Genomic DNA, 26,435 nt, shown 5'->3' with positions numbered 1-26,435 from the left:
GTGTGGTGAGCGCGGTGACCGAGGTCAGTGCGGTGAGCGAGGTAAGATTGGCGAATGAGGTGAGCGTGGTGAGCATCGCGAGCCTGGTGGGCGTGGTAAGTGCGCTGAGCGTGGCGAGCGAGGTGAGCTATCCGGTCTGGCAAGCGCCGTGGCTGAGCTCGTGCAAGGGGTCCGCGCCATGGCGGTGGGGCCCCGAACGCGACAGGGCGTCACAGCGCAGCATCAGGTCATAGTTGACGCGCTCCGAGATGACGCTGTCGTGTGCGTAGTCGGGGTGGCCGCTCACGAAGGTGCGAAGCCGCTGGGCCGTCGTTCCTAGCTCCCCTAGGGGAAACCAACGAGAAGCGCACGCGGTCGCCGCAGCGTCGTCAACGGCAGTTGAGGAGGAGACGACGACGACCACCGCTCCCATGCACGTAGCGGTGTGCGGAGTCTCTCGCGCACGGTAGGCGCCCGAGCTCGTCGCACCACGCAACCCGATCAGGATTCCTGAGCCCGGAGAGCGCTTGGATGGGCGACCACCGTGCACGCCGAGGCGTTACACGCTGCTGCGGTGCTACGTCGTCGGCTGCGGAGGGCAATGTCCCCAAAATCAATTGTACAGTACAACGCTCCCGCTTCTATGCTCCTGGCCATCAACAATCTGCGGTCATCACCTCCTCGGTTGCTTCCCCTCTTATGGCTGCCATTCCAACACCAGTCTCGTCTGTCGGCCATCATCCACTGCACATCGACGATGAGGCTTGCACGAGGTCAGGACTCATCATCGCTCGCACTTGGAGAAGGGGTGATGATCCCCTGGAGTGCACTCACCAGACGCACGCTTGCTGATGAGCTCCATGTAGTGGGAGATCGTGCACCGAGTCTCCACGTCCACCTCCATGTCTTCCAGGAAGCTGTTGACTATGGGGATGAGGCCTTGGAACACCCCCACCTGTTCATGCACGGCACACCACAGCACACCGCACACACCACAGCACACCGTAAACACCACAGCACACCACACACATCACAGCACACCGCTCACATCATAACACACATCGCACACATCACAGCACACCGCACACATCACAGCACACCGCTCACACCATAAAACACATCGCACACATCACAGCACACCGCACACATCACAGCACACCGTAAACACCACAGCATACACTGCACACATCACAGCACACCACAGCACACACAACACATCAGAACACAGCCCACACATCACACATACCGCACACACCATAGTACACCGTATACACCACACTCATCAGCACAGCACACCACGACATGGCAGGCAGTGTCAGCTGCAGCCTTCAGATTATCAGTGTTACTCTCACCAGGATTGTCGCGTCGATTTGTTGCATCACAGGATGGCGACAGATGGCAATGCCTTGGGGGAGGCCTGAATCCAGCACTGTATTGATCATGGCTGATGATATGTGGGATGGATCCATGACTGGAAAGTGGTGAGCCAGTCTGCAGCACGGGAAGTGCACGTAACTGCTTAGAGTGGAGCTGCTCGCTTGAAGGCAGCTCACGTGATAACTGGGAGACGAGCTCTAATCATAAGTTACCACTGTCAATCCACCGCTTGGATGATGGCCTCCCCACACAGTCATGGGGTTTTTACCATTCATCACATGCGTTAGCATGGGTTTTATTTACGGGCACGGGGGGGGCGGAGTCTCCAGAACTGTTTCAGATTTCGCTCGCCAACTGACTTTAGCCGCAGCACGCCGACCACTCCGCCACCGCACAAAATGGCGGCAGCGAGACGTACAGCAAGCGATTGTTTTGGTGCTCTGGACCACCATGGCGGTGGATGACAAAGGGTGAGCGTGACGCTGCAAGAGCCCGCAGGGCTTGACACTGCGAGGATGGCCGCGAGCCCTGCCCCGCCGGGTTGCCCACCTTGCCGTTGATGATGGTGTCAATGCTCATGAGGATCCCCACTTCGTCCTCGGACTCGGTGTCATCTGCTGGGGGAGCGTCCACCTCTGGTCGCAAAGAAAATAAACCGCATGGCAGTTTGACGATCACGCGAGTTGGCGAGCGACCGTGAGCGAGGTTAAGCGCTCGTGTGATGCACACACACATGCAGGGCAGGCTGGGGTGAAGGCTTGGGTTGCGAGGAGGTCCGGATCGTTGGCTTGGAGGTCAGAGTGGCTGAGCCCGCACCGCTGAGACCCTGGGTTCCAATTTGGAGTTCAGTAACCGCCTGCGATGAAACCGGGTTCTCAAGTGTGGTGAGTAGATGGTATCAGCCCGGTCAACAATGATTGCTCAAAAATTACAAAATCCATGACGTAAAATTTGGTTCTGCACTTAACTTCGCCAAATTCCAGATGTGAGACTTCAAATATTGCTTTGACTGCAATGCAACAAACATTACTGTTGGCACCGGGGCAAGTTGGAGAGTGCTGCCCCCTACCATGTGACACGGAGGTCATTTGCAGAAGAGATCTCAAAAATAGTTCCGGGATATTCACTTCTGTGGGCTATTGTCTAACACGGGGATGGGGGTGGGTCACTGCCATGTGAGATTTCTGAATGGATTCTTCATCTCGTGACTCGACACCGAGAGCACACTCAGAGTAAAGTTGTGGAAAAAGACAACGTATGATTTGTAATGGCTCGACTTGCCTGCCTGAATATCCTTCCTGAAATAAAACATCTCCTCCAGCACAGCTTTCCTCTTCTGCGCCTTCCTGATGTTCTGATCTACCTGTGGCAGAAGATAATTGACGGTCAGGGATGTGCCAAACATTCAGGCGGCAACCTTTTGCACCAAAGGTGCTTGAGAGAAGCAATAAAAAAGTAGCAAAGTAAAAAAATCACATTTGTTACGCGCTGCACAGTTTTCGTAAGATTCAGGGGCACCGGAACCAGAGCCTGTTGCTAAAAATTGCCCAAGCTCTGAGGCCCACTACAGGGACTCCTCTACGTATAAACGGATTTTTGAAGATACGAACGGACCGAACAGTCGTAAATTCAACTGCCGTGCAATTGATGTCATTGGTGGCATCTACATCTGAGCCTTATGGTGGGACCCCGGGGTCCCAAATAAACGGATTTCAAACGTAATTAATAAAAAAAAATTGGCGAATCTGTCCCACCGCACACATAAACGCCGCGAACCACCTGGCACGGATTATTCTGTTTTCATGTCGTCCAAGCGCAGCGAGGACGAATGCGCAGAAGAAACAAAACTTTTAAACAGATGGCAATGTGTGGAGCTCGTCGAGAGGAATAGATTGCCATATCATTCACCTTCAACAGACATAACATTATCTCGCAACTTAGTTTATGCGAGAGCCGGGAGCTAATGGGATCCCAGGGGTCGTGCCATAAGGTTAATCTGCAGAACCAGTGGCATCTACATCTGCAGAACCAGTGGCATCTACATCTGCAGAACATGAAGAAAACAGTGGCATCCACAGCTACATGAGATTATTAAACTTTTGAAGCCATTCCCTGTGTTTAGCGTACATGCCATACAACGGGTTTGGAATCGACGGGAGTAAAGTTGGACTTACGAACAAATCGATTTACGAACAGGCCTATGGAACCTAACTCGTTCGTAAGAGGAGTCAGTGTATTTGGACGCTTAGTCCAACTCTATGAACGTGTGTTTGTACACGTGGGAGGAGAGCAGAGCACTCGAAGAAAACCCACTGTGTGTGAATGGGAGGGGGGGTTGCAGATGGAATACAGATGGCAATTAATCCACTTGCTGCACTGCCATACCCTAGCCAGAGCCAGGAGATGGCAACCTTGCAGCGCGAGCGGCACTGGAAGTTTCACGAAGGTGCACGTGTGTGTATGTGTGTGGGAAGCGGTGTGCGTAACGAAAACGTACCGTTAGTCACAATGTTAACATGGGTCGAAACTATGGGGTCATTATAGAAGGTCAAACGTTAACTGCAAAAACCAGAGAACTCGGAGGAAACCCATCCAGAACTAAATCCACTCATTAAGATACCAGCGTCGGGAAGACACAAGCTCTACCATTATCATAGGCTATCCGTCGCAATCGAGGATAATTGTCTTTCATAGAAAAGTTGGATTATCTGTGGGTCCGAAGATGGCTGAAAACATGGATCTGGGGTTGTCAGATTTTGGTGCAGCGCAGGCACTTGTCCAGAAAGAGTGGGTGGAACTGGGTTAGGAAGTCGGGCTGCAGCATCGGGCTGTTTCCACCATTCCCACTTTTCCTCTTATTGTTTTCACAGCGTTGCAATACGACCAGGTCGAGCATCGCGGCAGCGCTCACACGTGCCCAAGTTGGAAATCGAACCCGAGGCACAAGAGCTACCACTTGCGCCAGCCTATATACAAGCGGCCGGGTTCCAATCTGACCAGAATGGGCTTTCGGCAGCGCTCGCACGGTCAGTGGGGTGAGACGCGGCTCCTTACCTTGGAGAGCGGCACGAGGAAGTTGAGGCCATAGGAGAGGATGACGCGCGTGAGCAGCACCACGAACACCACGTACGCCGCGTTCTCGAAGTCCGTGAGCTGCACCTGCACCACACATTGGGGACTCGGTCTGGTTGCTTTATCTGACCCGCACTGTGCTCAACCACCACGATTGCATGTCACAGCCCACGCACTCAATCGCCAACTCACTCACCCACTCACTTATTCACCAACTTACTCACCACACTGCGTGGTCAGAACGCTTCTCTTTCTGCTTCTACCCACGCACTGCTCGACTTTGAAATTCCCTCCTCCCATCATCACCTCTTTTCCCAAGCCTCAAATGCATCTCGGTATGACTCCACCTCAACGTATAATCCGCGTCGCCCTCTCGGAGAGGCTTACGTCCATCGGCCGGAACTCGACGCGCCACCCGATGTTGGTGTTCGGCGGCGGAGGCTTGAAGCGCAACGTCTGCCAGTTTGTGGACTGGATGCACTGCAACACACACGCACACGGACGGACGCACACACGCATGCACACGGGGCATGCACTCCGGTCAGTGCCCACGATCATGGAAGACACACGCCGATCCCTCGTGGGTGTACTCCAGTCAGGCTTTCACTTCTCACGGAATATTTTATTGGGTCACCGGTTAGGCTGGCACACGACTGGTAGCCACAGACACCACCAGTGAAGAATTCGGGGGTCGGCAGGGCGGATCGGTAGTAACACACTTGTATCTCACAGCAGGAAGAGACCTGGGTTAGATTCCCGACTCGGGGACCTTTCAGCGTGGAAAGCTTTGTGTGTGTTTTCCCCCCTGTTCTCTACGGGTCTCCTATGGATTCCCCGATTTCATCCTACAGGCAAAAAAAAATACACCACGCGATGCAACCGGCATTGGCCAAACAACATTCCAATGCTGAAAATGTACTTACAAATTTCTCAAATAAGCAGCACACAGAAGCAGCTGCAGCAATATCACCCCCCCCCCCCTTCCACAAAAATTGGCGGCACCCTCCTGCAAAATATTTTTGGGACCTGGCGAGGCCGTTATGGGTAAACAAGCGGACGTAATAATATTCATAAAGTGCACTGGCGGATGTCTCACTTCAAAGTGGTAGGCCTCGTTCTCATCGTCGTCGGCGTAGATCTTCTCGCAGAACAGCACGAGGGGGTCGCGGATGAAGAGGTGAGCAAAGTGCTGAGCGAGCAGCGGATCGATGCCTGTTGGCCACAGGCACGGCTCATGCAAAAAGACAAAGATCCCTGCCGTGTGGCCCTGAACAGAGGCTGCTAGGAGCAAGCACTGTTAGAGAGCACCGATGACGGCTAGAACGGTACACAAGGGGAGTGCTTGGCCAGCACCACGTCCGACCCTCTTTGTTTCCCCAGGAGCGATGCTTAAACACTGCACCGGGTACTTATTTGAGGCTGAGTCGACCTAGGGGAGGCTCACGACCAGTTCAGATGATCATCACTGGTCGCCAGCTTCGTAGAGCAGCACACTAACTGCTACACTACTGCTTCTCCACATGCACACACAGTTCACGCACACAAACGTTGCATGTCACTCGAATAAGAAGAAAACAACTTTGCAGTGACAAGATGTTGTGGGGTTTACTCTCCAACACACAGCCTGTGTGCTGAACGAGTAACTAATTGGTACGTTTTGTTTAAGTGACAAACCTTACAAATTGGCTGTATTTCCGCGATTTAACCCAGAAAACCCCCCTCTATTATGGCCTGAACCAGTTTAAAAAGCGAAGAGTAGAGAGCTGGAGGGGATGGGTTGTCGGGGTGGGGAAGCGGGGGCCTGCAAGGGACACCAGCCAGTTAGGCGCACTCAGCCCCATCACAATCGACATGACGTATCATGGTTCCCTCGCCGGCATGCCTGTGGTCACGCAGCACCGAGTCACGTGCCCGCGACCAGTGAGGAGCAGCTGATAGTTGAACCGGCACGGCAAGTCAAAAAATCTTCGGTGTTTCACAGCATGCGCGATTAATCCATAACCCCAATAAACGGTTGGTGAGAGTGAAGAAGGGGACAGGTGAGCGTGGCGGGGGATGTGAGCGCGGCGTGGGAGGTGTGTGCAGCGTGGGAGGTGAGCGCGACGGGGGAGTTGACCATGGCAGAGGAGGTGAGCGGCGAGTACGGCAGGGGAGGTGCGTAAAGCAGGGGAGGTGAGAATGTTGGGGGAGGTGAGCATGGTGGTGGAGGTGAGCCTGGTAGGGTAGGTGATCGTGGCAGGGAGAAATTCCGTGCCTGCATCCAGGAGCTGCAGGTGGACGTCCTCGTCCTTGGGCAGTTCCAGGTCATTGAACTGCGCTCCGCCGGGCGACAGGAAGCTATCGATGGAGTCAAACCGCGACTTGGGGATTCGCCATTTGGACGTTGTCAGGGGCTGCAAAAGGGAGATGAACGGATTGCCATTTTGATTGTAAAGATTCTCAGCGGTGCCAGCTCAATGCTGTCGCCTCATGGCCACGACAACCAAAGGCTGTAAAAATAATGGCAATAAACCCGGTGCCGAGGGAACAACGCGTTATTATATTTATTATTATTTCAAATCTTCAGAGCAAAATGTTCTCAAACTGTAGTCACGTATTTTCGCGAGCACGTACACACTCCCCCTGCAGAGTTAATTGTGACGCGGTGTTTAGCAGCGACACCCCCGATCGCAGGTCGCTGACTCGAATGACAGACGAGCACCGTTTGTCCGCATAATGTTCGGTCACGACATCTCAAGCGCTGTCCAGTGATCAGTTAACAGGAGCGAAACAGGGAGCACAGCCAAATTAGGGCTTGAATTCAGCTGGGGGCCTCTCTGGGTTGGCAATCCAGAAGATGTTTCTGCTCCCGGAATGCCCTTGCCTCCCGCAGGTTCCCAGAACATTGCTCCCTGGACAGAAGCTCTGCTTCACTCTGCTGTCCGGATATATAACTACCTATCCGAAAACATTAAATCATTGATTCTGGTCTTCTCGGCCTCCAAATGCCGAGCACATTTGGTACATCTCCTAACTTAACCACATCCTTGTAGGACTGAGTGTTTTAGCTGCAGTGAACCAATGATTATGCCGATTATATATAATAATCTTACCTATATAAGTAATTGTGTCTGTCTGTCTGTGGGTCTGTATGTTTGTGTGTGTACACAACTTGTGACGGATTTAACTCGCAAACTGTGGGGTATATGTTTCATAAAAGTACCCAGATACCACACAATAAGCCCCGTGGTGAGCCAGTGCTCTTCGTATTTCACATATGTCAAGTCTAAAGTAGTGCAATTAACAATGTATTAATTTTATAAGCACAGGGCAACGCCAGAGCATGCATCTGCGCATGAGCGAAACGCTGAGCCGTGGTTCCCATAGCAACTCACACACGCGATCGACGGGGGGAATTATTACTCCCGTAAAAAATGCAAAGAAAATACACACAACGCTGAGTTAAATTATTCAAAGTGTAATGTAGTCTTCTCCCCCCCCCCAATATGTGCACTTAATACTATAGGGTCGGTAGATGCTACGATTATAGCCCTTAGATACTCTTACTGTAAAGCGGGCGGGGGGGGGGTAGCAGACCAGCCCCAGCCTGCAAAAGTGCGACCTCGGCCGGCTGGACAATCTAGGCGAGGCCGGGGGGCTCTGCACGGGACTATGCCTCACCACTACACTCTATGAAATTAGTACTATTGTAGGGGTGTCAGGGGAAGGATTCCCACCAATAGGAGGGTTAGTGGGAGGAGTGATCGAGTAGATATAAGGGGAGAACGGGCGGGAAAAGGGGGCCTTTGGCGGGAACGAGATTGGGACAGCTGGGGACAGGTGTGGATGGGAGAAAAGGATTAAAAGACGAAACCCCTGCAATCTTGTGTCGGCTCTCCTTTACACTATTATCGTGACATTGCGGATGTCACTGTGTAATGCCTGCCCTATAGAGGCACGGCGTGCGATGTATTAACATCGCTGGCACCACGTGTATGTGGATGCAGTACCGGCCCTAAAGGGGCTCGGTGAGCACAGACTGGGAGTGCTGGATGGCACCACGCTCTGCGTGCAGTGCCGACCCCTATAGGATAGGGTGTGAGAGTGCCGGTCATGGGAATGGGGTTACTCAGAGCCATGGCACTCTGGTTGACCCCGAAAGACACGTAACCGGTAAAGTCTACAAAGGGCCCCCAAGTGGAGGCTAGGGGTGGTCACGTCTCAGGGCCGAGATCCTGCTCGAGGGTTTTCTAAGGTGGTTGTGGCTGAGGGCGGAGCCAGCCACACCACAGAGGATACAAGCCGGGTTCCCTAGATGGACCGGCTGCTGTGGTTATCCTAAAGAATCCACGTTCTACATTCTACGCCCAAGAAGAGTCACCAACACGTGGACCTGAACCCAAGCTAGGGTCCTGTACATTGGAGCTACTCCCAGTGTAATTAGTGTAGTTTGCCTGGTGTTCCACCACCATAGGTTGTTACCTGGTAAAGGTGCAGTTACCCCTTTGTGTTGGTATAAATAAATGTGTTGCCTCCAAAGAGTATGTCTGTGACTCAGTTTAACTCCCTACAGCTGGTGTCGGAAGTGGCCAAACATTCTGGAGTAAAGCTAGACGTTTTAGGTCATGACTACGCGATGCAGAATGTCAGTACCTAGTCAGGGGCCCTTACCAGGTACTGACAGCTGGGCCAGCTGTGCCTGGGACTCGCGTAAGGCAGGGTCGTGACGCCCTGAGGTAGTTTATCACAAACTACCCACTACCTCTGAAGATGGTAGATTTCAAACAACGCTCAGACCTGGTACTAACTATGAAATGAAGGTTGACAACCAGTAAGTCGTTCCCGACTGCCCTCTTCAGTGCAATATATTTGAGGCCCACATTAATGTGGAATTCTGCAATTCTGTGAAAGCTATCAAATATGTTTGCAAATGCATTAACAAAGGTTCTGCTATAGTTGTGTTTGCCTTACAAAAAGAGGGAAAAAAGTGTGGATGAAGTTCACCTTTTTGTCAAAGGCAGATACATCAGCAGCAATGAGGCCGTTTGGAGAATTCTTGGCTTCATACTGTTAGTTTTTTTTCCGGTAAAGTCACGTAGGTAAAAAATAAAAATAAAAGTTAATAAAAGTAATAATGAAAATAAAATAATAAATCACGACGTTTCGGAGGCAACACAAGTCTCCGTCATCAGGTGGGACCGTCACAGCTAAAATTACTGTATCACTTACCTTTAGTTCCCTCCTACTATATAAGGAAGTGACGTGCTGGTGATGGTTAATCTGATTCCTTAGGAAGAGTCTACACAGTTCATCCCAATAATCAGGAGTGCTAATTTTTGCAAATGCTTCTCCATGTTGTCAAAGGGCCAAAATCTTTCCAAGACCTAAACACAGTGGAAGGAGTTGTCTGTCAAACATACATGGAAGCTTGCAATCTTCGTGGAATTCTCGAGGATGATCAGCATCTTGATAAAGCTATGACAGAAGCTTCTCAACTGAGATTGCTGTTATGCATAATTCTTCAAGTTTGCAGCCTATCTAACCCCATGGAACTCTGTAAAAAATACGAAGAAGGCATGAGTGAGGACATCCTCCACAGAGATCAACGAGAAAATCCCAACCTCGAGATTCCTACTTGAAACCTGCTTCCCACCACCACCCATCTCAAAATAATTCTCTCATCAAAACGCTATACCACAGAGCTCATGGCATTTCTGACCAACACCACCTGGCCAGTGAATTAAGACATGTACATTGGGCCCTCAGGATGAACGGATACTCTGACTGCACCATCCGCCAAGCTGTTTCTCCCACCATACAGAAACAGCCACATGAAACTATCACTTTGCCATACATAGCAGGCGTGACCAAAAATATCTCCAAAATTCTAAACAAACATAAGATCCAAGTCCGATTCAGTACAGTGCATAAAATCCGTGATCTGATTCCATCTGTGAAGGATGTCGTTCCTGACTTACAGTACCCTGGAGTATACAAACTGAGTTGCAGTTGTGGTGATTGCTACATTGGAGAAACGAAACGTCATTTCTCTGATCGTGTCCGCGAGCACAAGTCAGATCTGAAACACGGTAGAACTGATTCTTCGACCTTTGCCGATCATTGCTACAACTCTGTGGGCTCTCATGAAATTGTCTTTTTCCGAGACCAAGGTGCTCTGCAAACCTCCTGGCTACCATCAAAGGTTTGTACACGAAGCCATACAAATATACAAACACAGACATAATTTCAACCGTGATGATGGGTACAAACTGAGTAATCATTGGAAAAATGTGATTAACCATGCAAAAAATATTTAACTACACATATTTGGACCATCTTATTTGACAGACAACTATTCTTGAGTTACTGTACAGTTTACTGATAGACAGCCAGTTTTGTTTTATCATGTTTAGCTTCTTATTTCACACGCTGGTTTCCTGCTATAAGTTTTACCCACCAAGCAACATAGCAGGAGGCTGTTTCTTCCTGACCTGCTTTTTTGCTTTTACCATCTACATGGCAGAGGCTCGGCCCCATTAGCAGCAGTTGCACTCTAACAACTCTGGCACCCGCCCCCTCTCAGCCAGTCTACATTACAAAGGCTCAGTCCTTTGTTATGTAGACTAGCCGTAGTTTCAAGCCGCACCAACCTTACCATAATAATAAAAAGGTGGCCTGTCCTGGCTCATCCCCCCCTCAACCAGCATATATACGGGTAGTATATCTTGGAATTTCTCATTTACTTGATACAGCAAGCGTGCTGTGACAGTTCCACCTGAAGACGGAAGCTTGTGTTGCCTCTGAAACGTCGTGATTTTTATTTTATTTTTATTTTATTTTACTTTTATTAATTTTTTTTATCTACGTGACTTTACCGAAAAAACCTAAGAATATGAATCCTTGCAGTCACGAAAGCTTCAAATCTAGAATCGAATTTAACTTTTCTGATGTTATTTTTAACCAGGCCCTCATCCTCCTTGAAGACAAACTTCACTCCATTAGTGGAAAAGACCTCAAGTCTATCGGACTACCAACATCCTCCAGGGACAACCTGCTTGTCCTTGCCCAAGAGATTCTACGTGAACTATCCTATGATGTTAATAGGGTTTTTCCCCTTTTTTTCTTGCAACAAAACTGACACCTTTTGCAAGGAATCATGCTTACATTAACCACAATACTTGCAGTCAAATGCAAACAAAAAACAATACTCTGCTAATTTATGCATTGTCTTTGAAACTGATTGGTCCACACCAGAGACATTGTTTACAAAAAAGCTCTTTGATAGGGGTGTGGGGGTCAGCAAAATGTGTCAGTTTGATTATTTTTGAGAGGCCCTATTTTTAGGTTTTTTCGGTAAAGTCACGTAGGTAAAAAAAATTCAAATTAATAAAAGTAAAATAAAAATAAAAATCACGTGTGCTTCTTTACCTCACGCCTGCTGTTGGGCAGTTCGGCTATCGGCGAGTGCTCGCTGAGCCGCGCCCACATCTCGCCGCCCTGTGCGGCATGCACATCGCTTCCTTTCCGGGTCTCCCGCCTGCACCCGCGCCTGCCGGGCACCATTTCGGCGGCCTGGCTGCCGGCGGCTGTTCATGATGGCGCTCATGCAGCGCAGCTTCCTCGCCATCCCACATCTCATCGCCCCATCCCCAAGTCTCCTGTCTGCCTCCTTGCCTGCCAAGTGTCCTGTTGGCGATCTGGCTGCCAGCGATTGTTTGCGGCACCGCTTGGTCATTACTTGCCCTACCTCCCGTCTCCCCAATTTCCCTCATTTACCTATTCCCAATTATATACCATCTTTGTTTTGTGAAGTGCATACTTGCGTATGCCACTTTTGCGGAGCTAAATGTCAATGTTGAGGTCTGCTTACAGCAAAAAGGCTTCAAGAGAGAGCTCATGCTATCCTGTTATTCCTCCATTGAAGAGACGGAGACCACACTGGTTTATTATGTGGTCCATCATTTGCGTTCACAGTTGCATTGCTTATTTAGTATGAGTTTATTTTGCATTCCCCTAATCACGTAAAATGTATACGCAAATACTTTTTACATACATAAAACTTTTTAGTATTTGTGAATGTATATGTTATGTTTGTAAGAGAAGTTTATATATATATACTAGCAGAAGTACCCTGCGTTGCCCGGGTGAAAAATATATTTTTTAATAACCTTACATATATACACAGATGGGCTGCTACCCCTGCCCACCCCCCCCCAGCCACGATCTCCTCGGCCGCTGTGCAGTAATATGTACGGCCTATAGTGTGGTGGGGTGTCGAGGCCTAGTACCGTGCAGAGCCTCCGGCCTCGCATAAATTGCCCACCCGGCTGAGGTTGGGTACTGGGGCCGTTACCCCCCCCCCCCCGCGCTACAATAATACTGTCTAATCGCTATAATTTTATTATCTACCGACCCTATAATAGTAATTGCACACATTGGGGTGGGGGGGAGTGAAGAGGACGTGAAACTTTGATAAATTTACCTCAGAGTCGCGTGTTAATGCGTGCGCATATTTTTAACGGGAATTAAAAATGGCGTCCACCCCGCAGCGAATACGTCGCTACCCGTTGCCAGGGGCAACCGCCGTGGAAAACCAAACGGACCAATCGTGTCTCGCAAATCCCTCACATTTCGTCCAATGAAACTGCTTATGGTCCGGCGACACACAGACAGACAGACACACACACAGACAGACAGACAAACAGACAGACAGATTTGAGATTGTGTATATATAGATATATTTTCCCCTGGGCAACGCCGGGTTCTTACCACTAGTGTCTTATATTGCTATTGTTCACAATTGCACCCAGAAATAAAATAAATATCCTGTATATCTCTCACCACTACGGCTTGGCTCCTACTTTACGAGCCACCTACTCCAGTCACCTGCCAACAACCGGAAGATATTCAGTGACAGAACTTAAATCCTGATTGCAATACACGGCTTCATAGATGTCGTGCAGCCTGAAAAATCATTGCAACGGTCAAGAGGTTACCACGACCAAACACCGTTGGTGCGACCGCACCTCGCCATCGCTGCCTAAAATATTTTATAGTCGACTGCCAATCCCCAAGGTTTGCTCAGTCATTGAGCGATTATGAAAATAAATAAAACATTCTTGGAAGTGAGCCAGCACCACTGAGGTTCTGGGTTTGAAGCCAGGTCTCAGCTGCCTGTGACTAAATCTGTGCTTTCTAGTGCAGTGAGGTAATGGTTTTAGCCAGGTCACCAATGACTTGCACAAAAAAACCCCACAACATTACATTTGGTTCTGCAGGAATTTGAAGCCAGATGGTCCCCCCTCATACAGCACCTGTAATACGTTCACAGGATGTATCCCTCTCTCCCCTCGTCATCCCTTCCCCCTTAATTCAACCCTTGGCTTATGCTGACGGTGTGTGTACACGTGCGTCACAAGGTGATGTGTCGGGTCTGCACATTGCCTGAATGAAAAGTACTATAAAGAAAATGTTGAACTGGTTCTGCACTTAATTTGGCTATGAAATGAAATGAAAATATCGATGTGACTGCCGTGCGACGCACAAGTGAAAGAGCGCTGGATCAGATGGCACTTTGAACGAGGGATCTCAGCGGTAGTTCTGTGATATCCGCTTTCATGGGGGGTGTCGGAATCTCCATCGTGAACACAGACAGAGCGATCAGAATGGGGGGGGAATCGCATTTGGTGGGGTAAAAAAAAGATGATTAAACGTCACCTCGAGCCCTCTTTCCTGTCGCGTGCGGTCGTCGTTTGCCGCGGAGGCGATGCTCCAACGGCAGTCAACGTCCGACACGAGCCCCCGGTAGAAGGGGGCGGCGGCGCCAAGGGCCATCTGCAGGAAGGGCGAGTGCACACAGTCAGATGGTACTCGCCAATGATGGAGGGAGCCAGCTGTAGTCACTGGCACTCACAATGATGGGACAGAGCAGCCAGCTGTACTCACTGAAACTCACTCACCATGATGGGACACAGAGGAGCCAGCTGGTCGTAGATATGTCGTGCTTCTTCTATGTTTCTGGCCTGCAGTGTAACCTGTGACGCAAAAGAGAAAGCTTCCAAAGCCGTATTGATCATTTTCTCTCTCGCCTGTCTCTCTGTGTGCGCGAGAGTGAACGAAATCTGTGCATGCAACAAATGTTTCTCAATCGTTTTCGTGTCGTAAGCCAGTTTGTGGGATTTCACAAAACCCGCGGTGGACATGAGTGGGCCCCGTGGGGGTAGGCTTGTCTAACTGGGGCGCCACAGTGGCTAGGAGATGTTAACTACTTTTCCTGGTGTACAGGAAATCGTGGGTCCGATCCTGACCTTGATGCCTGTATATTTGGAGTTTGCATGTTCTCCCTGTGGATGCGTGGATTTCTTCTCTGGGTCCTCCGGTTTTTCCCCTCCACATTTAGAATCACAATCGCACATTCAGAGTATTTGGCTGCTGCTGTAAATTTCCACACGACAATGATAATAAGCCCACTTCGTCGAGCTATCATTTGTGATAGCCAGATCGCTTCTGAAAAAAAGCTACGTAACTTAGTGGGCCTTCTTATCATGATTTTTTTCTCATAATAAGAAAAAAATTGTTTAGTTTCAACTGTGTACACCGATGTGAAATGCCTGACAATAGTTGAATCGTTTTTTTCTTAACTCTACCTGCAGGCAGCAGTTTCCCAAGCCGAATCCCGTCGCGTCCATGTAAATGTGGTCAGCCTTAACCGCGATGGCCGCCTCCTCGTCACCGTGCGGGATTTGGTCGATGAATGGGGACGGAGTGTTTCTGTCCCTGAAGACTAGGGGGGGGGTAGGTAGATAAGGGGGGGGGGGGGAAGCGAGGTTTGAAGCGCAGCACATACTCCTGTTGTTGTATGTTGCAGGTGAAAGGGAAAAGAAGGGGGAGGGGGGCGGCTGGTTTGAATGATACCCACTCGGTACGTTCACCACGACCTTCTCTCCTCGCCTCTCACGGATGTTCCTCGTAAGCGCGCTGCGGGCAAAAGACGACAAATCAAAATCCGACAAAGTCCCTGTTAATTTCAAATGAATGCAACGGCCCTCCGTAATGGTTCCCCGCAGCATCAGCATTCCCTGCCCCCTGACGTTAATCCCAGGGAACCACGGTGGCGAGATGTTAACTACCTTGCCTGATATACAAGAAGTCGTGAGTTCGATCCCGACGCTGCCGCCGGTATATCTGGAATTGCATGTTGTCCCCGTGATTGCGTGGATTTTTCTCCGGGTCCTCCGGTTTTTCCCTCCACATTTAGAAACATGTGTTTAGAGTATTTGACTGCTATACATTTCCACACAATGAGCCACTTTGTCGCTTCTGGAAAAGAGCTACATAGCTCTGTGAGCCTTACCTGGTAAAATAAAATAAATATCCTAATTTGAAGCTTTCGTGACCGCAGTAATTCATACTCTTTAGTTTATTCGGTAAGATAGATCACGATGTTTCGATCGCCAAACAAGCAACCGTCTTCAGTTGTGTGGCGATCGAAACGTCGTGATCTATTATTTTTTCTAAGTACGAGACTTCACCGAAATAACTAAAGAGTAAAAAATATAAATGTATTTAGTTTACTCCCAAGTACTCGTTTGAGGCTGAGTCGACCTAGGGGAGGCCCAGGACCGGTTCAGATAATCTTCACTCTTGTTGACCATGAGTGTGATTCTAACTCGGGCCACCGGGTTCAGTAGCGCAGCGCGCTGACCGCTACTACTCTATCCCTCCCCACACTGTCCAGATCTCACGCACTCACTCATGTCCTCACTCCACACACTCAATCACTCGCCACACACTCTCACCTGAAGCGCGGGTGGCAGGTGATAGCCTCGTCCGGAAAGAACAGGGACGCGGATTGTCCGTCTCGGTGCTGGGGCACACATTCGGGCTCAGAGAAACCTGGGCAGCCGAGTCTGCATCAACAGGAGCCATGCACAGGCAAGCCAGCGGGTGAGCGAGGTCGCCCGCGCGTGAATGCGAGCGAACCAGCTATACACGCATGCAGGCTGCCTCTCCCTGTTTGAACCGACATCTTCACAGCGACCGGGTCGTACAGCAGCGTGGTCGTGAGAAAGAAAGAGGGCCGGAGTTGATGGCGTGAACGTAATAAAGGAAGGACAGTGCCTCCTGCGACTACCTCGTCGCCCGGCTGAGTGTGTGCGCCGCACGCCACCCGCACACACACAAGCCTCAACAAGGGAGAAGAGACCTACGACACTACACATACATACAAAGGGGCTCAGCTTGCACGCAGGTGCCTACTTCTTCCACTAAGAGGATAGCGACGCCGACGACGGTCCTACTCACCTGGGGAAGGTGGTGAGAGAGCATATCGTCTCGTTCGAGCGCAGCCGAGCCAGCATGTCCCTCCGCCTCAGCCTCATGCTCGGCTCCACGCTGGCCAGCTCGGCCATGGAGCTTCCGTACGGCTGCGCTGGGATCCCCTCCAGCATGTAGCTGCCATACTCCAGGTGCCACCGCGATGGGTACCTGCCGCATGGGAGAGATATTACCATTATTATTATTGCGTTGCTTCATCCTGCTTGTTTGTACACGCAAGGAAGTCTCACCGAGCCAAAATGACTCTTTTTAAGTGGAGTCCTGCCTTATTGTCATAGTAGGGTGGAGATGATTGATATGTATATTCCAATGCATGTAATTTTGCGGGTATTTTTTTCTTCAAAATAGGCAAAATTCAAACTGTTAAACTATTTTTTTTTATTTTACCTAACCACAAATGATAGCTCAAAGAAGTGGCTTATCACGTGGACATATAGAGCAGCCAAATACACTATAACCATGTTAGTAAATGTGGAGGGAAAAACAGGAGCAGCTGGAGAAGAACCCACGCCACCACGGGGATAACATGCTAACTCCAAATATACAACAGGAGTCAAGGTAGGGATCTAACCCACGACCTCCTGCATACCAAGCGAGGTAGTTAACATCTCGCCACCGTAGCGCCCCCTTGGATGCTGGTGCACAACGGGCCTACACCTGCAAATGACGTCACGAGACCTTTAGCGTCCACTTTGAAGGAGACGGCAGGCGAGAACCACATAACCCACTCATGAACCTTGCGTTCCCGTGATGGTTGCATTCGCTCGACCGCATTCGCTTACAACTTAGCGCGCATCTCCTCTCGTCCTTGTCTTTGGTGCACTGTGCCTATTGGTTTGGTTAATATTGTCACGTTTTAGTGTTCTGACGTCGCCCGTTCCTCCATACCGCGGATCACTCTGTCGTTGTTGTGCTCGCTCCATGGTGATGCACAACGGAACTTCGTTGAAAAACTAGCTGGGTATGGCTAAACAGGATACTCCGTGTAGGAAATAACCGTTGAACAGAGTTTTTTGGGTTAGATCGCATAAATATAAATGTGTCGTTAAACCTGCCACCACCCGAAACACCCAATTATTAAGGTTTGTCACGTAAACAAAACATGCCAATTACTTAGTAGCTCAGCACAATTGTGTGTTGGAGAGTAAACCCACAACATTTACAATACGAGTACGACGTTTCGCAGGTAACTACACCCAGCATCATCAGACGAGAGCCAGAATTGTCTGAGAGGTGATGGTAAATGTGATGTCATCATTCGTGAGCCAATCAGTTGCCACACATCTGGCATTGTCGATTTCACTGCACCTTGAATGCACCGTCGAAACAAGTGACAATTCAATACCTCAGATGATAACGAATAACAAAAAGGGAAATGTATATAAATGAATCGTTTAAAAAAAACATAGCAGTGTTATTTCCATTCCATTATATGGAAGACATGGGTGAGGCTGGATATTTTGTACCAAAAATCTAATCAATTCCAAAAGTTTACGAAAATGGAATCGGAAAATGTATTCCTCTCGGATCGGCTCGCCATCCCCAATCGCCCTCACCACCTTTACGTGTCATTAGTCCTGCTTGTCTCAAGCCTGCGTGCATTCCTCCTGCTCCTCCCCCAGGTGGGGAGTGGGGGGAGCAGTAGGAATTCTCACAATTTACGCAAAGTGTTGGGTTTGAAAAACGGCTTTGAGCCGTTGGGGCACGGCCACTCTGCTGTGAGCATGTGGCAGGAGGAAGGGGAGGGTGAGGAGGTCTCACCCCGGGTTGGCCTCCTCGTCCATGGCTCTCAAGTCGTTGATCAGCTCCTCTGCGTTGAACAGGACGCGGGCCCTGCGCGCCGTGTGATCGAAGGAGACGAGCATGTACTCGACCTGCGCGCTCACACGGGGGCAGATGCAGAGAGGAGGGTATGACGGAGAGAGGAGGGGGTGACAGAGAGGTGGAGGGAGGTAACAGCGGCACGGCATTGTTATCATTGCCAAGCCGATTCCCCTTTCAGACTGAAAATATCAACACACACATTCGTCAGTAACACTGTGGCGCTAGAAGTAAAACGACAAGTTTCTTTGTTACTTGATTGCGTTTTGTTGATTCTTATTATTTCGTGTTGAATTGGCCTCCCCCCACACACCTTCCTATCGGTGTGGCAGCTAGCTAGGGAAAATGGGCGGCTAGCTAAAATAAAGGGATAGCTAGTTATGGTAAGTCAAATAACGAATGGCTTGCCATAATATGGTGCCCGCCAAACTGTATTGTTTTCAGAATGAACTGACTTGTTGGTGAATATTGTATCATGTCACAGCATATTGTAGCGTACCAACCAGTGTCTCAGTTGTACAGAAGCACTGTACGATACGAGAGCCTCTCGTTTTAAGCATGCACTGTATTTTTTTCGATTTAAAGCTTTCGTGACTGCAGGGATTCATCTTCTTGGTCACGTAGAAGGGAAGTAATAAGATAATAAAAATAAAACATAATAAAATAATTCTCACGACATTTCGGCCACAACGCAAGCAGCCGTCCTCAGGTGAAGACCAGGTCTGTCGGGGAGACAGCGTCTGAATGAAACACCACCACGCTTGGAGCGTCTATTTAAGCTGGGTTGGAAGGGGGGAAGTGCGCCTTGACAAAATAATTTGCATATCAAGAGGAATTTAGCATATTTATGGGAAATGCAGGAATGTGATTAGTACTACTTGTGAAATGCGTAGGAGGTGGGCGGGGGGTTTTCAAAGTCATATTATGCCCGTGCATTATGCAGGATTAGCAGCATCAAAGGGAGGGGATAGGGGTAGCATTAATAAAGGGAAGGAATGTTAAGAATGTTAATAGTATATAGCTGCAGTAACTAAACAACCACGTAAAAAACTAAAGTATAAACTACATAGTATCATCAGTATACTAGATATACTCTCAATAAGCTGAGCTACTAACAGTAAGTAATACATAACAATTCTATGTCGCAAAAAATAGAATATGCTTCCAGCTAAACTTTTTTCCCTTACATCACACAGGTCTATCCCGTACTATATGCTGCCATAGATGAACCCAACATTAAATTACATACTGTATTACTATACACCATCCTATACCTTAGAATAATACATAGTGGAATATTACACTATGTATTATTCTGTCCACCCTACTGTATATCACACTGCTCTATATTCACTATAAAATTACGATACTATATATTGCCTTATACATTGTAATAAACATTACAATTTTATACTATTTATTATTATTATTATACAATCTGTTATACACTATACCATTGACCGTCGAGTGAAAGATACTAAGAGGAAGCAAACGAAATATGTCAATGGAAGAGTGGTAATAGGAGACCGCAGTGAATGGATTCTTTGCAGTGTGATATACAGTAGGGTGGACAGAATAATACATAGTGTAATATTACACTATGTATTATTCTAGTGTAATATTACACTATGTATTATTCTAAGGTGTATAGTAATACAGTATGTAATTTAATGTTGGGTTTATCTATGGCAGCATATAGTATGGGATAGACCCGTGTGATGTAAGGGAAAAAAGTTTAGCTGGAAGCATATTATATTTTTTGCGACATAGAATTGTAATGTATTACTTACTGTTAGTAGCTCAGCTTATTGAGAGCATATTTAGTATACTGATGATACTATGTAGTTTATACTTTAGTTTTTTACGTGGTTGTTTAGTTACTGCAGCTACATACTATTAACATTCCTTCCATTTATTAATACTATCCCTATCCCCTCCCTTTGATGCTGCTAATCCTGCAAAATGCACGGGCATAATATGACTTTGAAAACCCCCCGCCCACCTCCTAAGCATTTCACAAGTAGTACTAATCACATTCCTGCATTTCCCATAAATATGCTAAATTCCTCATGATATGCTGCAAATTATTTTGTCAAGGCGCACTTCCCCCCTTCCAACCCAGCTTAAATAGACGCTCCAAGCGTGGTGGTGTTTCATTCAGACGCTGTCTCCCCGACAGACCTGGTCTTCACCTGAGGACGGCTGCTTGCGTTGTGGCCGAAACGTCGTGAGAATTATTTTATTATATTTTATTTTAATTATTTTATTACTTCCCTTTTACGTGACTTTACCGAAAGAACCAAGAACATGCACTGTATGTACCAAGGGGCCCAGGTGTTTCGCTTGATGTATGCACCGAGGGGCCTGGGAGCCCTAGTCGTCAACTCACACTGTCAGCACCAAGGGGCTTTAAAAACCGAGGAGCCAAACATCAGTATTGCTGTGGGGCCCCGGGGCCCTATTGGTGACCTCCTGTTTTAGGCACGGAGAGGCCTGGGGGCCCTCACACTGTAAGCGCTGAGGGGGCCCAGGTGCCCTAGTGGTCAGCTTACATTTTAAACACCAAGGGGTCTGGGGGCCCTCACATTGTAAGCGCTGAGGGGTCTGGGGGGCCCTAGTGGTTAGCTTACTCTATAAGCACCCAGGGGCCTAGCGATCAGCTTGCGCTGTGCGCACTGAGGGTCCTGACGTTCAAATTCCTTCGGAAGTCTTGGGCCACGCACCGCGCATGGCCTGAGGCTTGGAGGCCCCCTGGCAGTCCGAGGCCCCGTGGCACTGGCTCCACTGGCCCGGTCCAAAATCCAGCCTTGGTTGGCCGAGCACCTACGAAGGCTGTCACGGCATACGAGGGGGTCGGTGGCCAGCACCACACCCGGCCGCATTTGTCTTTCCCGTGGCAATGTTAACACATCGCGCCAGGTACTAATTTGAGGCCGAGTCGTCCTAGGGGAATCCCAGGTACCGTTTCAGACAATTGTCACTGGTTTCCGTGATCAAACTACCGCCAAAGACAAAGATGCCCCGTACAGGCTTCACATACTGCAGGAGCAAGTTTTTGTGAGCGAGCAACCGCCATAGAATGACTGTCACGCACACAGTCACACTGCAATGGGCTTGAGGAACAGGCGTGTACTTGTAATTGCTGCTTCTGAATGGGTATAGAGGCAAAAGGGAACGCACCACCTCACCTCAGATACACATTTCGTCACTTCACACTGACCTCATCCTCTCACCTTGTCTTATAACCTCGTCTTATCACCTCGTCTCATTTATCTCGTCCCCTAAATAATGTCATCACCGCGTCCTCTAACTTTTTTCTCAGTCACCTCATTACCGCGCTCACTCACTTTCTCGTCACTTCGTCTATCTCACCTCGTCCACTGACTCTTCACCTCTTCGTTCTCGCATTGTCTCTCTCACCTCGTCCCCTCACTCATCACCTGGTCTCTCTCACCTTGTCCCCTCACTCATCACCTCATTCCCTCACTCTTCACATCGTCGTTCTCGCGTTGTCTCTCTCACCTCGTCGCCTTACTTATCACCTCCTCCGCTCACTCATCACCTCGTCGCCTCACTCCTCATCTCGTCGCCTCACTCATCACCTCGTCGCGTCACTCATCACCTCGTCGCCTCACTCATCACCTCGTCGCCACACTCATCACCTCGACGCCTCGTTCATCACCTCCTCGCCTCACTCATCACCTCGTCGCCTCACTCATCACCTCGTCGCCACACTCATCACCTCGTCGCCTCACTCATCACCTCGTCGCCACACTCATCACTTCATTGCCTCACTCATCACCTGGTCTCTCTCACCTCGTCGCCTCACTCATCACCTCGTCGCCTCACTCATCACCTCATTGCCTCACTCATCACCTGGTCTCTCTCACCTCGTCGCCTCACTCATCACCTCCTCGCCTCACTCATCACCTCGTCGATCTTACCTCATCACCCCAGAGGAGCGGGTGGTCCCCGTGGCCCCGCTGCGTCGATTGAAAGATACTAAGAGAAAGCAAACGAAATATGTCAATGGAAGAGTGGTAATAGGAGACCGCAGGGAATGGATTCTTTGCTCCGCTGCAAGTCTCCTACTACCACTCTTCCATTGACATATTTCGTTGCTTCCTCTTAGTATCTTTCACTCGACGGTCAATGGTATAGTGTATAGCAGATTGTATAATAATAAATAGTATAAAATTGTCATGTTTAATACAATGTATAAGGCAATATATAGTATCGTAATTGTATAGTGAATATACAGCAGTGTGATATACAGTAGGGTGGACAGAATAATACATAGTGTAATATTACACTATGTATTATTCTAAGGTGTATAGTAATACAGTATGTAATTTAATGTTGGGTTTATCTATGGCAGCATATAGTACGGGATAGACCCGTGTGATGTAAGGGAAAAAAGTTTAGCTGGAAGCATATTATATTTTTTGCGACATAGAATTGTAATGTATTACTTACTGTTAGTAGCTCAGCTTATTGAGAGCATATTTAGTATACTGATGATACTATGTAGTTTATACTTTAGTTTTTTACGTGGTTGTTTAGTTACTGCAGCTACATACTATTAACATTCCTTCCATTTATTATTAATACTACCCCTATCCCCTCCCTTTGATGCTGCTAATCCTGCAAAATGCACGGGCATAATATGACTTTGAAAACCCCCCGCCCACCTCCTAAGCATTTCACAAGTAGTACTAATCACATTCCTGCATTTCCCATAAATATGCTAAATTCCTCATGATATGCTGCAAATTATTTTGTCAAGGCGCACTTCCCCCCTTCCAACCCAGCTTAAATAGACGCTCCAAGCGTGGTGGTGTTTCATTCAGACGCTGTCTCCCCGACAGACCTGGTCTTCACCTGAGGACGGCTGCTTGCGTTGTGGCCGAAACGTCGTGAGAATTATTTTATTATATTTTAATTATTTTATTACTTCCCTTTTACGTGACTTTACCGAAAGAACCAAGAACATGCACTGTATGTACCAAGGGGCCCAGGTGTTTCGCTTGATGTATGCACCGAGGGGCCTGGGAGCCCTAGTGGTCAACTCACACTGTCAGCACCAAGGGGCCCGAGGGGCTTAGTGGTCAGCACACGCTTTAAGAACCGAGGGGCCAAACATTAGTATTGCTGTGGGGCCCCGGGGCCCTATTGGTGACCTCCTGTTTTAGGCACGGAGAGGCCTGGGGGCCCTCACACTGTAAGCGCTGGTGGGGGCCCAGGTGCCCTAGTGGTCAGCTTACATTTTAAACACCAAGGGGTCTGGGGGCCCTCACATTGTAAGCGCTGAGGGGTCTGGGGGGCCCTAGTGGTTAGCTTACTCTATAAGCACCCAGGGGCCTAGCGATCAGCTTGCGCTGTGCGCACTGAGGGTCCTGACGTTCAAATTCCTTCGGAAGTCTTGGGCCACGCACCGCGCATGGCCTGAGGCTTGGAAGCCCCCTGGCAGTCCGAGGCCCCGTGGCACTGGCTCCACTGGCCCGGTCCAAAATCCAGCCTTGGTTGGCCGAGCACCTACGAAGGCTGTCACGGCATACGAGGGGGTCGGTGGCCAGCACCACACCCGGCCGCATTTGTCTTTCCCGTGGCAATGTTAACACATCGCGCCAGGTACTAATTTGAGGCCGAGTCGTCCTAGGGGAATCCCAGGTACCGGTTCAGACAATTGTCACTGGTTTCCGTGATCGAACTACCGCCAAAGACAAAGATGCCCCGTACAGGCTTCACATACTGCAGGAGCAAGTTTTTGTGAGCGAGCAACCGCCATAGAATGACTGTCACGCACACAGTCACACTGCAATGGGCTCGAGGCACAGGCGTGTACTTGTAATTGCTGCTTCTGAATGGGTATAGAGGCAAAAGGGAACGCACCACCTCACCTCAGATACACATTTCGTCACTTCACACTGACCTCATCCTCTCACCTTGTCTTATAACCTCGTCTTATCACCTCGTCTCATTTATCTCGTCCCCTAAATAATCTCATCACCGCGTCCTCTAACTTTTTTCTCAGTCACCTCATTACCGCGCTCACTCACTTTCTCGTCACTTCGTCTATCTCACCTCGTCCACTGACTCTTCACATCGTCATTCTCGCATTGTCTCTCTCACCTCGTCCCCTCACTCATCACCTGGTCTCTCTCACCTTGTCCCCTCACTCATCACCTCGTTCCCTCACTCTTCACATCGTCGTTCTCGCGTTGTCTCTCTCACCTAGTCGCCTTACTTATCACCTCCTCCGCTCACTCATCACCTCGTCGCCTCACTCCTCATCTCGTCGCCTCACTCATCATCTTGTCGCCTCACTCATCACCTGGTCTCTCAACTCGTCGTCACACTCATCACCTTGTCGCCTCACTCATCACCTCGACGCCTCATTCATCACCTCGTCGCCTCACTCATCACCTCGTCACCTCACTCATCACCTCGTCGCCACACTCATCACCTTGTCGCCTCACTCATCACCTCATCGCCTCACTCATCACCTCATTGCCTCACTCATCAACTGGTCTCTCTCACCTCGTCGCCTCACTCATCACCTCGTCGCCTCACTCATCACCTCCTCGCCTCACTCATCACCTCGTCGATCTTACCTCATCCCCCCAGAGGAGTGGGTGGTCCCCGTGGCCCCACTGCGTGAGGCCCCGCACGAGCTGCTGGAGGCCACGTGCGCGCACGAACCCCGCGCGCAGCTTCGTGTCGCTCCAGCGCAGCGTCGTCCCTCTCATTTGCGGCGCCATCCTCGGTGACGAGGTGAAGCGACGAGGTTGGGGTGGGGACGAGGTGAAGGGAGTGAGGGGGAGCGGGTGACGAAGGGAGGAAATGAGGGAGGTGACGGGGTCTAGGGGGAGACGAGGTGGAGGGAGTGAGGGGAGTTACGGGGCGACGAGATGAGAATGATGACGGGGCTACAGAGAGACGAGGTGAATGACGAGGTGAGCGACGAGTTGATGAGGTGGAGGGGAGATGAGGGGAGTAACAAAATCAGGGAGATGACTGGGGCTAGGGAGAGACGATGAGGTGAGCGACGAGGTTTGGTGGAGGAAGTGAGGGGGGCGATGGCGAGATGAGGTGAGTGATGAGCGGGTGAGAGTGCAGGTGAGGGGAGGCGATGAGGTTCAGAGAGACATTGTTGAGGTTAAAGATGACTTGCGGAATTGAGACGACGTGAGAGAGTGTGACGAGGTGAGGGTGAGGGTGAGGGTAAGGTAGTGTGGTGAGGTGACGTAAGTAAGTATGATGAGCTGACAAGGTGAGAGCAGAGAGTGATTTGAGGTAAAGAGGTGAGTGTGGAACAGCCACGCTTGAGTAACATATAAAACAAGTATCAAAACATGCGCGTGAACACATTAGAACAAGAGGCACTGAGGTTAATCAGAGCGGCATTAAAAGCTACTTCTCACACACTCGTATTGGAAGATAAAAAAAGCGTTAATGAACTCGAAGACGTAGATCCTAACGAGATAATAAGCTGATTGCCAAGTGGGCAAAACTAAACGTTTGAACCACAAGTTTGCCACAGTGTTCACGCGTCGCCCGCTATTGTGCGTGTTAGCATACACGTCTGTGTGTGTGTGTGTTCATGTGTGTGCGTTGGTGTGATATGTGATCGTGTTGATGTGTTCGTGTGCACGTGTGTGCGTGTTAATGTGTTTATGCGTATACGTCTGTGTGTGTGTGTATGTATTTTGCGCAAGTGTTGATGTGCAGAGCGTTCGCGTGCGTTGTTTGCACGTTGTGCGAGAGCCAGAGAGGTCCCTTGCACTGTCACTAGAGGGGTCACCCTGTGGTACCATGCACCCGCGGTGATCGTGTCTTACCCGTGCCGCCTCGCCCGTCTCTCACCTGGC

General features: G+C 49.4%; 1 protein-coding gene across 1 annotated transcript; it reads right to left on the bottom strand.

The window, feature by feature from the left end:
• LOC144948034 (glutamate--cysteine ligase catalytic subunit-like) lies at positions 1-25,582 on the bottom strand. The gene is made up of 16 exons (XM_078877462.1): positions 25,179-25,582; positions 18,505-18,617; positions 16,711-16,893; positions 16,206-16,316; positions 15,326-15,384; positions 15,054-15,190; positions 14,367-14,441; positions 14,125-14,241; positions 6,683-6,821; positions 5,525-5,640; positions 4,816-4,908; positions 4,411-4,515; positions 2,638-2,719; positions 1,906-1,991; positions 814-934; positions 1-324 (listed from the first exon to the last, which is right to left on the bottom strand). The coding sequence occupies exons 1-16, from the start codon at positions 25,323-25,325 to the stop codon at positions 128-130; spliced, it is 1,881 nt and encodes a 626-aa protein (XP_078733588.1). The 5' UTR covers positions 25,326-25,582; the 3' UTR covers positions 1-127.
• Positions 25,583-26,435: the final 853 nt, after the last annotated feature.

This window comes from Lampetra fluviatilis, chromosome 48 (assembly GCF_964198595.1).
Source record: "Lampetra fluviatilis chromosome 48, kcLamFluv1.1, whole genome shotgun sequence".
NCBI lineage: Eukaryota > Metazoa > Chordata > Hyperoartia > Petromyzontiformes > Petromyzontidae > Lampetra > Lampetra fluviatilis.
This window is presented reverse-complemented; position numbering and strand designations above follow the sequence as displayed.